The sequence below is a fragment of the Sceloporus occidentalis genome, unplaced genomic scaffold (genome assembly GCF_023333645.1).
Source record: "Sceloporus occidentalis isolate IW3139 unplaced genomic scaffold, rSceOcc1.0.p SCAF_15, whole genome shotgun sequence".
NCBI lineage: Eukaryota > Metazoa > Chordata > Lepidosauria > Squamata > Phrynosomatidae > Sceloporus > Sceloporus occidentalis.
The window spans coordinates 2,992,031-3,005,013 of NW_028316995.1; the positions used below are offsets into that span (position 1 = coordinate 2,992,031).

A 12,983-nucleotide genomic window follows, 5' to 3' on the forward strand; every position below is an offset into this window, starting at 1 on the left:
CCTGCTTAGAGCAGAAATTCCACTTTACTCCGCATTCCATTTCAGTTGAAACAATCGCCCTTCTTCCATACAAACATCACATTGCCAAGAAGGACTTGTAGGAACTGCACAGATTGAGATGTGATTTCAAAACCTTATTAAATAGAGAGCAGGATAGAGACGATTTGCCTACAATTACCAAGCTCAGTATGCAGCAGTGGGAAATTAATGATTACCTACACTTTGTATTCTTTTGTTTGACTGTACCTTGACCTACGAATGTGTATTTAAGGGAGTTGTTTCGGGGCAATCGTACACACGCTTAACTCTGATTAAGTGCAGGGGCATAGCTTTCCTAGAACACAGAAGCCTCTGCAGTTATGGCTGAAGATTCGGTTGAGTTAAAACAAAAAACAGGGTTAGAAAACAATGGTTTTGTTGCTGACCATGGCTACGATGGTGAGGGCAAGCCAACCACCACCCAAACTGAAGATGGCCATACTCACGCAGTTCATGTTGATGCGTTGCCCGAAGATAATCTGATCTTGAAACCTTATGCTGGGATGCCTAAAGATGTATTACTTCAGTTTTCGAGGCGGCCATGCTACAGAATAACTCGAGAAATTCTTTTCTGGTTGATCATTGCAGCGACGGTAGTAATTGTGGCTGCAACCATTGCAATTATAGCCCTGTCTCCAAGATGTCTTGATTGGTGGCAAAGTAGTCCTATTTATCAAGTCTACCCAAAGTCTTTCAAAGATAGCAACAATGATGGAGCTGGAGACCTCAAAGGTAACTATTTTTTTTTTTCTTCTGGCTTCTGTAAAATGTATGGTTTCTGATGCAGATGTTTATGGGTTTCACAGAGCAGATCATGGTAATTGTATGTGATGTAGGGGGTTCCGTGTAATCGGTGAAATTTCAGCAAATCCTTAGTAGGATAAATGTTAGGGTCTTTTTATTATTTTTATTATAAGAGGTTGTGATGGTGGCTGTTGCAGAGCTGTGGTTGGGCACACCATCATCTTTGATCACCCTAATCTAACGCTCCCTGTTAAGAAATAATCCCTGCTACACAGCTAGCGAAATATATGTGTATTTCCTCTATATTCACCAATAATAGGAACTTTTTGGAACACGGTGTGATCACATAAGCAGCTATGCATTCTGAAATAAATTGCATATTATTATTTTTATATCTATTCCGTCTGCCCAGTTCACTTATTAACCTTACTTGAGTGCCACCTAAAATTCTCTTTCCTAAGTTTCTCTGGAAGGTTTATTCATTAGTGAGTTGTGGGTGTTCTTGTCTGTACGCTGCTTCTTCACACTCCAATTCACAGTTTAGTGAATACATTCTTAGCATTGCTTTGGGTTCCTCTCTAGATGAAAAGCTTCTCACTACCCTTCTTCTGTGATGCCATTGGGTGCGCAGCTGTGTGTAGTAGTTTCCCACATTCAGGAGTCATAAAGATTTAGTTTGTTGAGTGTTGTATAAAACCGCTACCTTAAAACCAACGAAAAAAACACATGATCTATTTTGGTAGACAAAAAGCAGCGTTTCCCTTTACAGTGGATTCGGTGATGATGCTGGAACTCAACACAAACAATAAAATGCAAGAGGAATGAGATCAAGCATCACCTATGTATTCTCATTTCTGGAGAGGGAGAGATTAGCCGCTGTATGTTTCTGTATGTTACTCAGCCGTGTTCTATGTGATAACACTGGACTCCTTGTGAACACACGACAGTTAAAAATAGAGAGCTCCATTTACAGCCCACACTCAATTTCCACAATTCATTTCCTACTCTTCATTTACATAGTTCAGAGCTGTGAACAACCCACCACTTAAAGGGGTAACCCCTCGCATACGGAGGAAGGACGAGTTAACCAGAAGAAAATATAAAATGACCATTCCTGTATTGTGATATACAAAGTATTGTGAGCTATAGATGAATCAGGGGTTTAAAAAGCTGCCTTGGTTTTCCCCACTTGTGTTCTCTTAATGTTGGAGATTGTCCCAGTCTTAGCCAGATGCATACAAAGTATAATAAATTGCATAGTGATAACTCACTAATAATCAGTAATGGTCTTGCATGAACACCTGTCTCTAGTAAAGGAAAGGAAGCCATTTTACGGTAATTTTCCCATTTTAAGATGGAGAACCAGAGATGGCCTCCTTATTATCTGAATCCCTGTATTCCAGAAAACTCATACCTAAACTAACCAAAGGACCAAATACAACTCATCCCTGCCTTCAAGTGCTAGAATAACTATTAACATTCATTTTGTCTGTGGACATTTAGGAATCCAAGAAAAAATCGACCATTTTCTGTATCTTGACGTGAAAACAGTCTGGGTTGCTCCTTTCTATAAGTCTTCACTAAAAGATTACCATTATGCTGTTGATGACTTCAGAGATGTTGACCCCACATTTGGAACCATGGCTGACTTTGACAACATGATCTCAGCTTTGCATGATAATGGTGAGTTGGTGGTTAGGCTTCATCATGCTTTCTTCTCATATATATATATATATATATATATATATATATATATATATATATATATATATATATATATATATATATATATATATATATATATATATATATATATGCTTTAACTCTATATTTAACTATGTGTTTCACCTGTTTCTAGGTTTAAAGCTAATTATTGATCTAATCCCAAATCATACAAGCAGAAAACACAACTGGTTTCAACTGAGTCGTAATAAAACTGGGAAATACACGGACTACTACATCTGGCATGATTGTCAATATACTGCCGACCAGGCACTACCTCCAAATAACTGGGTCAGTAGACTTCCTTGTCTATTTATTAAACACGTGTTTGTCTGCGAAGCTCTTCGTGCGAGCTGGTGCATCACTAGTATAGCGGGGGAACATAATGCACGTTACACGACCCCACTGGGTGCTTCAGTTACCAGTGTGCTTCCGAGTATCCCTGTGGTCAAGCACAGGTGAGAGAACATGAAGGCCTGTGAAGCCGGTGCCGACATGCTTTACCCTCACCCCTAAAACAAAAGTGTCCCACTCCAAATGTTGGAGTATATTTAAAAGATATCATTAAAATAATACTTTTTTATTTTCATTCTTTTCAGGTCAGCGTTTATGGAAATTCCGCATGGGAGTACGACGACACCAGAAAGCAGTGCTATTTTCACCAGTTCAAGAAAGAACAACCTGATTTAAACCTCAATAATCCAGATGTCATAAAGGAAATTGAGGTAAGAAATAATCATATGGAATGAAAGGATTTTATATTTGTCCGTAATGTGTGTATTGTGTTATAGTGAAGAAGGGAAGAGGGGCAGAAAGCATATGGATGTGTTGATACTTGCTTATACTTTCCTCCTCTTCCGGCACATGGAAGGTGTTACTTTCCACCCGTTTTAAGAGATTTTTTTCAGCTAGCAGTATCTCTGTTTCTGTGACATACAAAAAAATAACTAGTAATACGGCCCTTGGACCGAAGGGAATTTTGTTGTCTCAAATTCCACATCTAATCTAATCTGTCACATTATATGCTCTTCCGTTTTCAAATATTTATGTTGGAAATTGCTAATCATGTTACATGATAATCACAGCTAGGACCTTGTGATGACGCACCATAAGTTATCATATTGTTTATGTATTTCTATATCGGCCGGATCTTCTATTTGTACAGCAGCGCTTGACTATTTCAGCTCCTCCGCATTGCTTTCTATTGGTGGTTTTAACGTGTAAAGATAATTTGGGGGCTGTTAAAAACATGCTGGTGTTTCCAGCTTCCTTTAATAAACCGGGCGCCATAACTGCAAGGGTCTCCTTATTAAACCTGCGATGCAACCAGCACTTTACTTTTCGGGCTAAAACTGTGGCCCTTGGTTTATATTGTTCTGCTCTGAAATATTATCAGACAATAGTGAATAGCTTAAAACAGCTGCAACGAAGTATGGAGTACCCCAGAATGAGCATGACCCACATATTTCAAACATATTGCAAAAGATCAATTATGATCTAGAGACACATTCAACATGCATGTAAACATAAAACCTAATTTTAATGCAAAGCAGTAAAGATGGTGCAATGGCCATAGTCGCTATGGTTACTGCATCACTTTATAACTGAATTTCTATTTATAAGTAACCCCTATTTTGCATTCCCCTCTGTTTTACTCTGTTAATATAGTCTCTTTATAGCACAATCACACAAATAAATACATTTTAACTAGCATGTTTTTTTTATAAGTACTCCCGGGGAGTAATGGACCAAAGACAGTAGCCCTTTTACCCTTCTGACCGCTCTATCTCGCCTCTTTTCCCCGTGTACTTGTTACTTGCTCAGCCGTCTATTTCAATGTTCTACTAAAAGCTTGACGCTGAAAGTTAGAAGGTTAACAAGTTTACTGTTCAATCAGTCCGTGTGTCAATAACTTATAACATCTCTGAACTTCACCCTTACAGCCTTTCACAGTAATTAGGAACTGTCTCTGCATACTTCACATTGCTGACAAGTTGTCCAAGAAACCTTTGAAACATCTTAGATTTATAATTATTAACACCGTTTTATGAGTGACACAAATTATCTGTTAAGCAAATTATAATTTATCACCCTGAGCGATGAAAGTGTTTAGAAGGAGGCAGAATGTAACTGTGTATCAAGTTATCTTCCAAATCATGTTCTGAAGTACCGTTATCGGGAAAGAATTCTGAGCAATAAGACTCATGACAAGGTCCTTTATTTTGAAGGGGAGGGCCAGTAAGGGACAGAGGGGCTTGCAACCTCCCAAGGGCTGCTCTGGTTTGAAGATCTTGCTTAAATATCGTTGTGTGTCTTACTTGTAATTCCAGTTATAGCCAATTGGGTATAGTATTTTTTAATGAACTAGATTGATTCATTGATCAGTACACACATTTTCTATAAATAGCAAACAGAGCTGTGTGTGAGAAAAGTGAGTGAATAAAGAATAAGACATAAAAAAAACCATAAAATCCAGTGCTGTATACAGTAATACATTTCTCACGCCTATGGGTATACCACCCATAGGGGTGAGAAATGTGTTACTGTATACAGCACTGGATTTTATGTTTTTTTTTATGTCTTATTCTTTGTCACCAGAGCCCTGGGAGTTGGAGGGTTCTGCGCAGTATCTTAGCTGTCCCTAGCGCTGCACTCTTCTGGACGGAGTGTTCTGATGTCATTCCTGGAATCTGTTGGAGCCACCCTCCCAGTTTAGGAGTCACAGCCTCGAGTGAACCTATAACCACTTGGCCCACTTTGGCCTTTACTTTCCACATCTTCTCTAGTTCTCCTTTCAGGCCCTGGTACTCCTCCAGCTTCTCATTCTCCTTCTTCCTAATGTTGCTGTCACTTGGCACCGCTACATCTTTCACCACCGCTGTCCTTATCTACCACCATGATGTCGGGTCGATTGTCCGGCACCTGCTTGTCCATCTGGATCTGGAAGTCCCACAGGATCTTTGCCCTGCTAATCTTCACAACCTTCTGTGAAATCTCTCATTTGGGAGGGTTTAGCCCATACATGTGCAGAGATTCCTGTACACAATGCCAGCTACTAAACACTTTTAATCTGACTCTAGTAATAAACACCTGGGATGAAGGAGAAAATACCTTGTACTGAAACTTATTGACATTTTTCATTGTGTAGGACATTATAAAATTCTGGCTAGAGAAAGGTGTTGATGGATTTACAATTGATGCCGCAAAATTCCTTCTGGAGGCTGGACATCTCAGAGATGAACCACAGGTCAACAAATCACAAAACCCAGTAAGTAACCTCATTTAAGAAAATACCTTTTAGAACACTCAAGGAATTTTCTGTGTGCAAATTTAGTCAGACTAGCTACCTACATGTTTCCAGTGGCTGGCAATATCTGCATGTTGCTGACATCACATAGTAATAAGTAAAATGTATTTTGATTAAAAAACCCAAAACTTAATTATTGTGAAATATGTGTGTATATGTGTATGATTCCATAGCATTTAAAATGTTGTCATATGCAGAATAATACCTTGTCCAGAAACAAACATTGTATTTTGCATCAGGTCTTAACTGTTCCATCATGACATTTAAGTATCATGTTATGTGTATGATTACAGGATACAGTTACAAATTATACAGATCTGTATCATGACTATACAACCACCCAAGTGGGAATGCATGACATCATTCGCAGCTTCCGTCAAGCAATGAACGAGTATAGTAGAGAGCCTGGCCGTTACAGGTAAACAAAACGAGATAAAGCAAGAAATAAGTTCTGTAAAAAAAAAAAAAAATAGCAAGTACAAACTCAACATTGCAATTTCAGATGGACTCTTGGAAGTGCAAGGTTTTGCTTTTAAGTAATACCGTATTTGCTCGATTATAAGACGACCCTGATTATAAGACGACCCCCCAAAATCTGAATATTAATTTAGGAAAAAAAAGAAAAAGCCTGAATATAAGACGACCCTATAGGAAAAAAGTTTTACCAGTAAATGTTAATTCATCTAAACTATTTTTTTGTTTTTAATTTCCTCTTATTTACCAACCTGCCCCCAGTTATGCCCATCTGCCCCCAGGCATGCCTTTTACCCTCCTATATGCCACTCTGCCTCCAGAAATGCCTTATACCCCTATATGCCACTCTGGCATATAAGGGGTTAAAAGGCATATCATGGGACAGAGTGGCATATAGGGGGACACTTACATACGCAGACACTTACCTACCCACCCAGACACTTACCTACCCACCCAGCAGGGGAGGGCTGGCAGCCTAAGGCCTGGGGGGCAAGTCTAGTCAACTGGCCCGTTGCACCATCAAAGCGGCTGCGAGCGACATTGAAAGCGGCCGTCGTGCGGCAGTCACTCCACCAGCGCCTAATGAAATTAAAGTGGCCGGCGTGCACGCACCGCATGCCTCAGCTCTTCATCCCACCACTTTTAAGACGTGGGAAGAGGAGCTGAGGCATGGCCATTGGGTCTGACAGCCGCATGATGCAGGGGGGTACCTAGAGTATTTGGCACCTGTGGCAGACCCTGTATGTGGCACCCCCCCACACACACACACACTTTAAAACTGCATAGTTTCTATGGTTAGGCAAACATTGACAGGGGTACAGCATATTTGTTATCATTATATGCTTAGGGATTATGCGGTACCACCGTCAATGTGTGCCTATACATTGAGCCAGACACTGACAACCCCTATCACTATATACTAAGCCAAACATTGATGTGGTGTAGGCGTACCACTTTAGTGACTGGCATAGTATATAGTAGGGATGCAACGAAATGAAAATTCTGGACTGAAACTAAAAATTCAGCATTCACTTGGCCAAAACTGAAAAAAAAAACAAAAAAAACCTTTAAAATACTTTATTAAAAGTAACACCAAAATTAGACAAAAAAATCAACAACAATATTAACATATATATACACACAAACACACATATATATAACAACAATCACAATCCTATCATGCCCAGGTTCTAGCATGTGCTGGCTGACTTAGCATGATAGGAGTGTGATTGCTGTTTGCAATTATATATATATATATATATATATTAATACTGTCATTGAATTATTCTGTCCAATAAAAGTGTTAACACACCGAAGTTGGACCAAAAAATAATTTATAACAGCAATCACACTCCTATCATGCCTAGGCAGCCACTACATGCTGGAATCTGGGCATGAAAGGAATGTGATTACGGACTCCCTATGCCAAGCTATCCCCCAACACTTACACATCCATGCTATCTGAAACCCTCATTCACAAACATTCAGCATAACACCCATCACTCTCACACACTTACATTCAGCATAACACCCATCACTCTCACACACTTACATTCAGCATAACACCCATCACTCTCACACACTTACATTCAGCATAACACCCATAACTCTCACACACTTACATTCAGCATAACACCCATCACTCTCACACACTTACATTCAGCATAACACCCATCACTCTCACACACTTACATTCAGCATAACACCCATAACTCTCACACACTTACATTCAGCATAACACCCATCACTCTCACACACTTACATTCAGCATAACACCCATCACTCTCACACACTTACATTCAGCATAACACCCATCACTCTCACACACTTACTAATCCACTCTTTCCTACCTTTTCTTCTTTCACTCTCACTTTTCCTCCTCCTCCTCTTCTTCTTCTTCCTGTCCTTCCGGTGCACTGAGCGCGGAAGACGGTGGGCGTGGCTTCAATGTTGTGGCGCGCGCATCGTTTCTGAAGGCGTGCCGGCATGGTGGCACCCCTCAGATGAGCGGCAGCCGGGACGGACCGCCCCCCTCCCCACCACGCCAGGTACGCATGACGGCCGCATTCAATCCTGCTCGCGGCCGCTTAGTTTTTAACTTTGCGGCCGCAGCCGCATTGAATGCTCGTCAGTCCGGCCCACCGGCCCGGATTTAGGGCGGCCTGGGGGGCAATTGCCCCCCTGCCCCCCGGCCCAGTCCGCCCCTGCCACCCAGACACTTACCTACCCACTGAGACACTTACCTACCCGCCCAGACACTTACCTACCCACTCTGACACTTAGATACCCAGACACTAATATAACCACTCACGCACTTCACTCACCGTGATGCCTCAGCAGGCGCTTGCTGCAGCTCCCACGGGATTACGGCATGACGCTGTGTGACCCCGCTAGGCCCCGCCTCCTCCAGAAAATTGAAGAGGTCTAGCATTTGCTCTGAAAAAAACCTTGTCTTATAATCGAGCAAATACGGGAATTTGCTTTATACTGGGGAGGTTTGATGAGTTTGGCTAATTACTAATTAAATACAAAAAAACCAAAACAAAACACAAACAAGCTTAAAACAAGAAAGAAAAAGGAACGTGGAAATTAACAACAAAAATATAATGTGAAATATGCAAAATGGACAAAAGGACATGTTAGGACATACGGGTACAGTAGGAGAAGAGGACCCTGCTCTCAGGGGCTACAGTCCATTAGTGTTAAAAGCATAAAGAAAATTACAAAAAAAGTTGTAAATCGAGAATTGTTTTTAAAGTTTTGTAAATTCCCTTTTAGGTTTTTGGGTGCAGAGTCCAATGATGAGAATATGGTTAGAAACACTATGATTTATTATGGCAATTCTTTCATCGAAGAAACAGATTTCCCGCTTAATTTCTACCTGTTAGATTTGGGAGAAGGTATTTCTGGTAATTTAATATTTGAAACGGTGGACCTCTGGATGTCATCTATGCCGAAAGGAAAGTGGCCCCAATGGATGGTAAAATATATTACATACTTAACAAGACTTTCACTGCACTTTGATGCGATTTTTTTAATATTTAAGGCTTTTTATGCAGGGAATTACTTCTTGAATTGGCAGTTTACCAACCCCCCCCCCCCCCCTCCAGCAGGGCACTTAAACTTAAAACTTAGGGAAAATACCTATACAACCATGCTTTAAATAAGCAAGAATGTTTATTAGTTACAAATAGAAGCAACCAACTTTTTGACCATCAGCGTCAGGAATAAGTATTACAGACATGGATGGCCGTGGTGGTTTCTATATGACTTATAAACTTCCTTGTTTATATAGAATGTGCATGGTTATTATTTTTTGGGGGGAATAACTCCCAAACCTGCTTCATACCTCTTGTTCGAACTGAATTTAATTTTAGGTGTGAGCATGCCCGCCTAATCGTCTTGATGATACCTCTTCCTCTTGTAATAGTTGGTCATATCTGGGTTTGTGAGATGATGAAACATTTATTACTTAATCCCCGCCTTCCGGTGGGGGGGGCTGCAGTTTTAGGTAGTCATTTTTGTATATTAAATGCCTTGGCTTAGTGGGGTTTTTATTTGTACAGTAAACTAACAAAATGCTACATTTCCCTATAAATTACATGTGTTGTAGAATATAAACTCCGTGCATCATAGATCTTTGCTCTTCTTTAATTGAGTGGATTATAATCATCAATTCTCACTGGCAGTATGTTTCACTTTTATAATTGGTTTGGGAGGTGAATTCAGTATCTTTGGCCGGCCAGTTGGGTCGGCTAACATACAGCTTTTGTTGTTTGTCATTACAATGTAATAAGATGTATTTTCTACATTTCTTATACATTTGCTTCAGAACTGAACCAAGTTCTTCAAGATTATATAAATGGAAAGAATGTGTTTGACTCCTAAGTGATTTCTACAAGAGTATAAACACATTCTGGTGTTGTAGGGGCTTCTTACCGTCATTTTCAGAGCCTTCACGATATCCCTGTGCAATTCCTGATAAGTATTTCTGATATCACAATTAGGTTGGAAGCCCAAGTAATTCTCGCATTGCATCACGGGTTGGTAGAGAATACATCAATGTTATCAATATGCTCCTACTGACACTCCCTGGCACGCCTATAACGTATTATGGGGAAGAACTTGGAATGGAAGATGATCCTTTAGCTGATAACCCAAATATGAATGAAGAATATGATCGCGTAAGTAAAAACAGATTATTGTTGTGGGTAAAAAACACTTATTTTTTTAGGACTGGATAAGTAGATTGTTTCTCCAGCCGCCCCCTTTATGGCCCTACTTAGTCACCGGACCCTTTTCTGCTTACAAAACGCCCAATTGCCACATTTACAAGATGGCCCTATTTTTGATAATGAAGATGTTCGACGGCACTTCCTGTTAATATACCACTTCAATTATAATTTTCACTATGTATAAGTGATATGTTAAGAAGGCGTGAACAATAGCAAAAGACAACGGTATAAGATGATGATAATGAGCAGTTCAGCCAGATGTTAGCACTCATGGCACGTTGCAAACTTTGACAGTCAAATTGTTTGTGTAATTGTTTTGGAAACATTTAGTTTAAATGTTAACCTCTTATGAAGCTGGGATCAGTGGCAAAATGTGGCAGGGTCAGCATTATCTAAACAATTTCCTCTCCTTTCTCCTCGTTCATCTTTACAAAGGCTGCTAAAACCAATCAACAAGAATCAGCAACTTAACAGGGAAGAGATTACCATGCAGATCATGGAAACGTCCTGTATGGCATACGTTAGGCAGGGTTTTAATAAGTGTAAACATCATTATCTTTTTATGTAGTATAATCAACAGTTAAATGTAGGGTTTGAAGAAAAAAAAAAGTTGGATCGGCTTTAACTTCATTGGTGCCTCTCGTTGCATAACCTGTAGACTGAATTTCCAGAGAAGACGCCGATGCTGTGGGATTCACATCCAAACGCTGGATTTAGTGAAGCCAACGCAACATGGCTTCCAGTCAACCCGAATTACGCAGAATCAAACGTGGAAGTAAGTATTACTACCCAGTAACAGTTCCTCTCGTTTTCCTCCGTTATGCCCCATTATAGATCCGGTGAGTCACGCTGACATCCTTCACACCTTGCGTGAGCCTACTGTTGACCGAGCCAGAGCTGTATTCATTAACAATGACTTTTAATTTTAAGTCACTGTGTAACGAAGTATTGATTTTCTGATGATGAAATATTCATAATTCTGTTTCCTAATTATTGATTTTCACAGCTGGGTTTTCTAAGCTCGTAATAAGGCTCCAGAGCATTTAACCCTCACAGTGCTATCTGTATTAAATGTATTAAAGGGCATTCTTTTGTTCAAGCCTTTAGCATAATGAAGACATAGATATTGAATAATGGGCATTTATACACTAAAGGCAAGTTTTAACACACTTGGTTCAGTATGCATTATAAAGGGTTAACCCTGGCAGGTTACTGGCAGTTTAAGGGCAGAGATGTATTTAGTCATTTAACTGATTTAACCATGCATTATACAGGCCAGCTCTTATTGCAGGAGAAGCTCACTGTATGCCCCTGATTTAGTAACTAAACTCCTTTGTATTTCCCTGATTTTCACTCAAAGGAGGATTAACCCTTGGAGAACCAACCACATAGGGATATATGGTTGGCCAAGCGGATCCAGTAGGCTCCCTCACCCATTGAGCCCCCTTCCCACATATGTAAATCTAACCTTATAATTAATAATACAGATGGGCTTTTGAGACAACAGTCATTAGGTGTTTTGACTCTAGATTCTACTTTACTTTGTTCTGGAGAAGCGACAGGTTATATTCTGCCTACAAAAAAAAATACCATGAAAAACGTTTGTAATATTTCCCTTCTATGTTTTCACAGACTCAAAAGACCAAACTAGATTCACCGCTAAGTTTATACAGAGACATAAATTTACTACGAAATAACGAGCTACCTATTCACAGAGGATGGCTGTGCTACGTATGGAATGATTCCAACATTTTTGCCTATGTCAGAGAAATGGATGGCTTAAACAAAGTTTTCATGGTTGTGCTGAACTTTGGGACTGGATCAACTATAAACATGAAAGCGTCAATTCCAGAACTTCCAGCCAAAGCAACAATTAGACTCAGTACGGTGTCTGCTAACAATGGCAAACAAGTTAACACAGACAGTATTCAAACACAGACAGGAGAAGGCTTGATACTGCAGTATAAAACCAGCAAACAGCTGCATAAAATGGACTCGTTCAGGGATAAGTGCTATGTATCTGAAAAGGCGTGTTATTCCAGCGCCTTCAATTTGCTTTATAAAAATTGTTAGGCATTGATCCTTGTGCAAATTTCGTGTGAGCTCCGTACGAGGATTTTGGAATCTTTAAATCCTACAATGAAGCATTGCAGCAGTCTCCAGCCCTGTGAATGCCAGCTAATAATGATGGGAGCTGCACATGGTCCTTCTCTGGTCCGTGTGAAATGCTACTCCCATGATTCTTAGCAAGTCCCACACTCACGGGACTCTTTATTCCACAGTAACTGGAATATCTCATGTATCTTCAGCCTTTTATGGTCCATCGCAGAAGATATTACAATCCTGAATGGTTTCTTTTTTCATATAAATGATATTAAACAATATAAAACATGCCTGGTGGCATTTAATTTTCATAGCAATGGGTGTGATGTATTCAAAAACAAACATTGGAAGCAAATATC

At 39.9% G+C, this 12,983-nt stretch overlaps 1 protein-coding gene across 1 annotated transcript; it reads left to right on the forward strand.

The window, feature by feature from the left end:
• Positions 1-359: 359 nt before the first annotated feature.
• On the forward strand, positions 360-12,594 carry LOC149303146 (amino acid transporter heavy chain SLC3A1-like). The gene is made up of 10 exons (XM_089481634.1): positions 360-771; positions 2,287-2,466; positions 2,642-2,796; positions 3,105-3,230; positions 5,654-5,773; positions 6,106-6,230; positions 9,065-9,266; positions 10,294-10,435; positions 11,178-11,296; positions 12,154-12,594. Exons 1-10 carry the CDS (start codon positions 360-362, stop codon positions 12,592-12,594), a joined length of 2,022 nt encoding a protein of 673 aa, XP_089337760.1.
• Positions 12,595-12,983: the final 389 nt, after the last annotated feature.

Coding starts and splice junctions, on each gene's coding strand:
- LOC149303146 (XM_089481634.1), top strand. CDS start 360: ATGGCTGAAGATTCGGTTGAGTTAAAACAAAAAACAGGGTTAGAAAAC. Junction 2,797..3,104: donor CACTACCTCCAAATAACTGG/GTCAGTAGACTT, acceptor CATTCTTTTCAG/GTCAGCGTTTATGGAAATTC. Junction 3,231..5,653: donor ATGTCATAAAGGAAATTGAG/GTAAGAAATAAT, acceptor TTCATTGTGTAG/GACATTATAAAATTCTGGCT.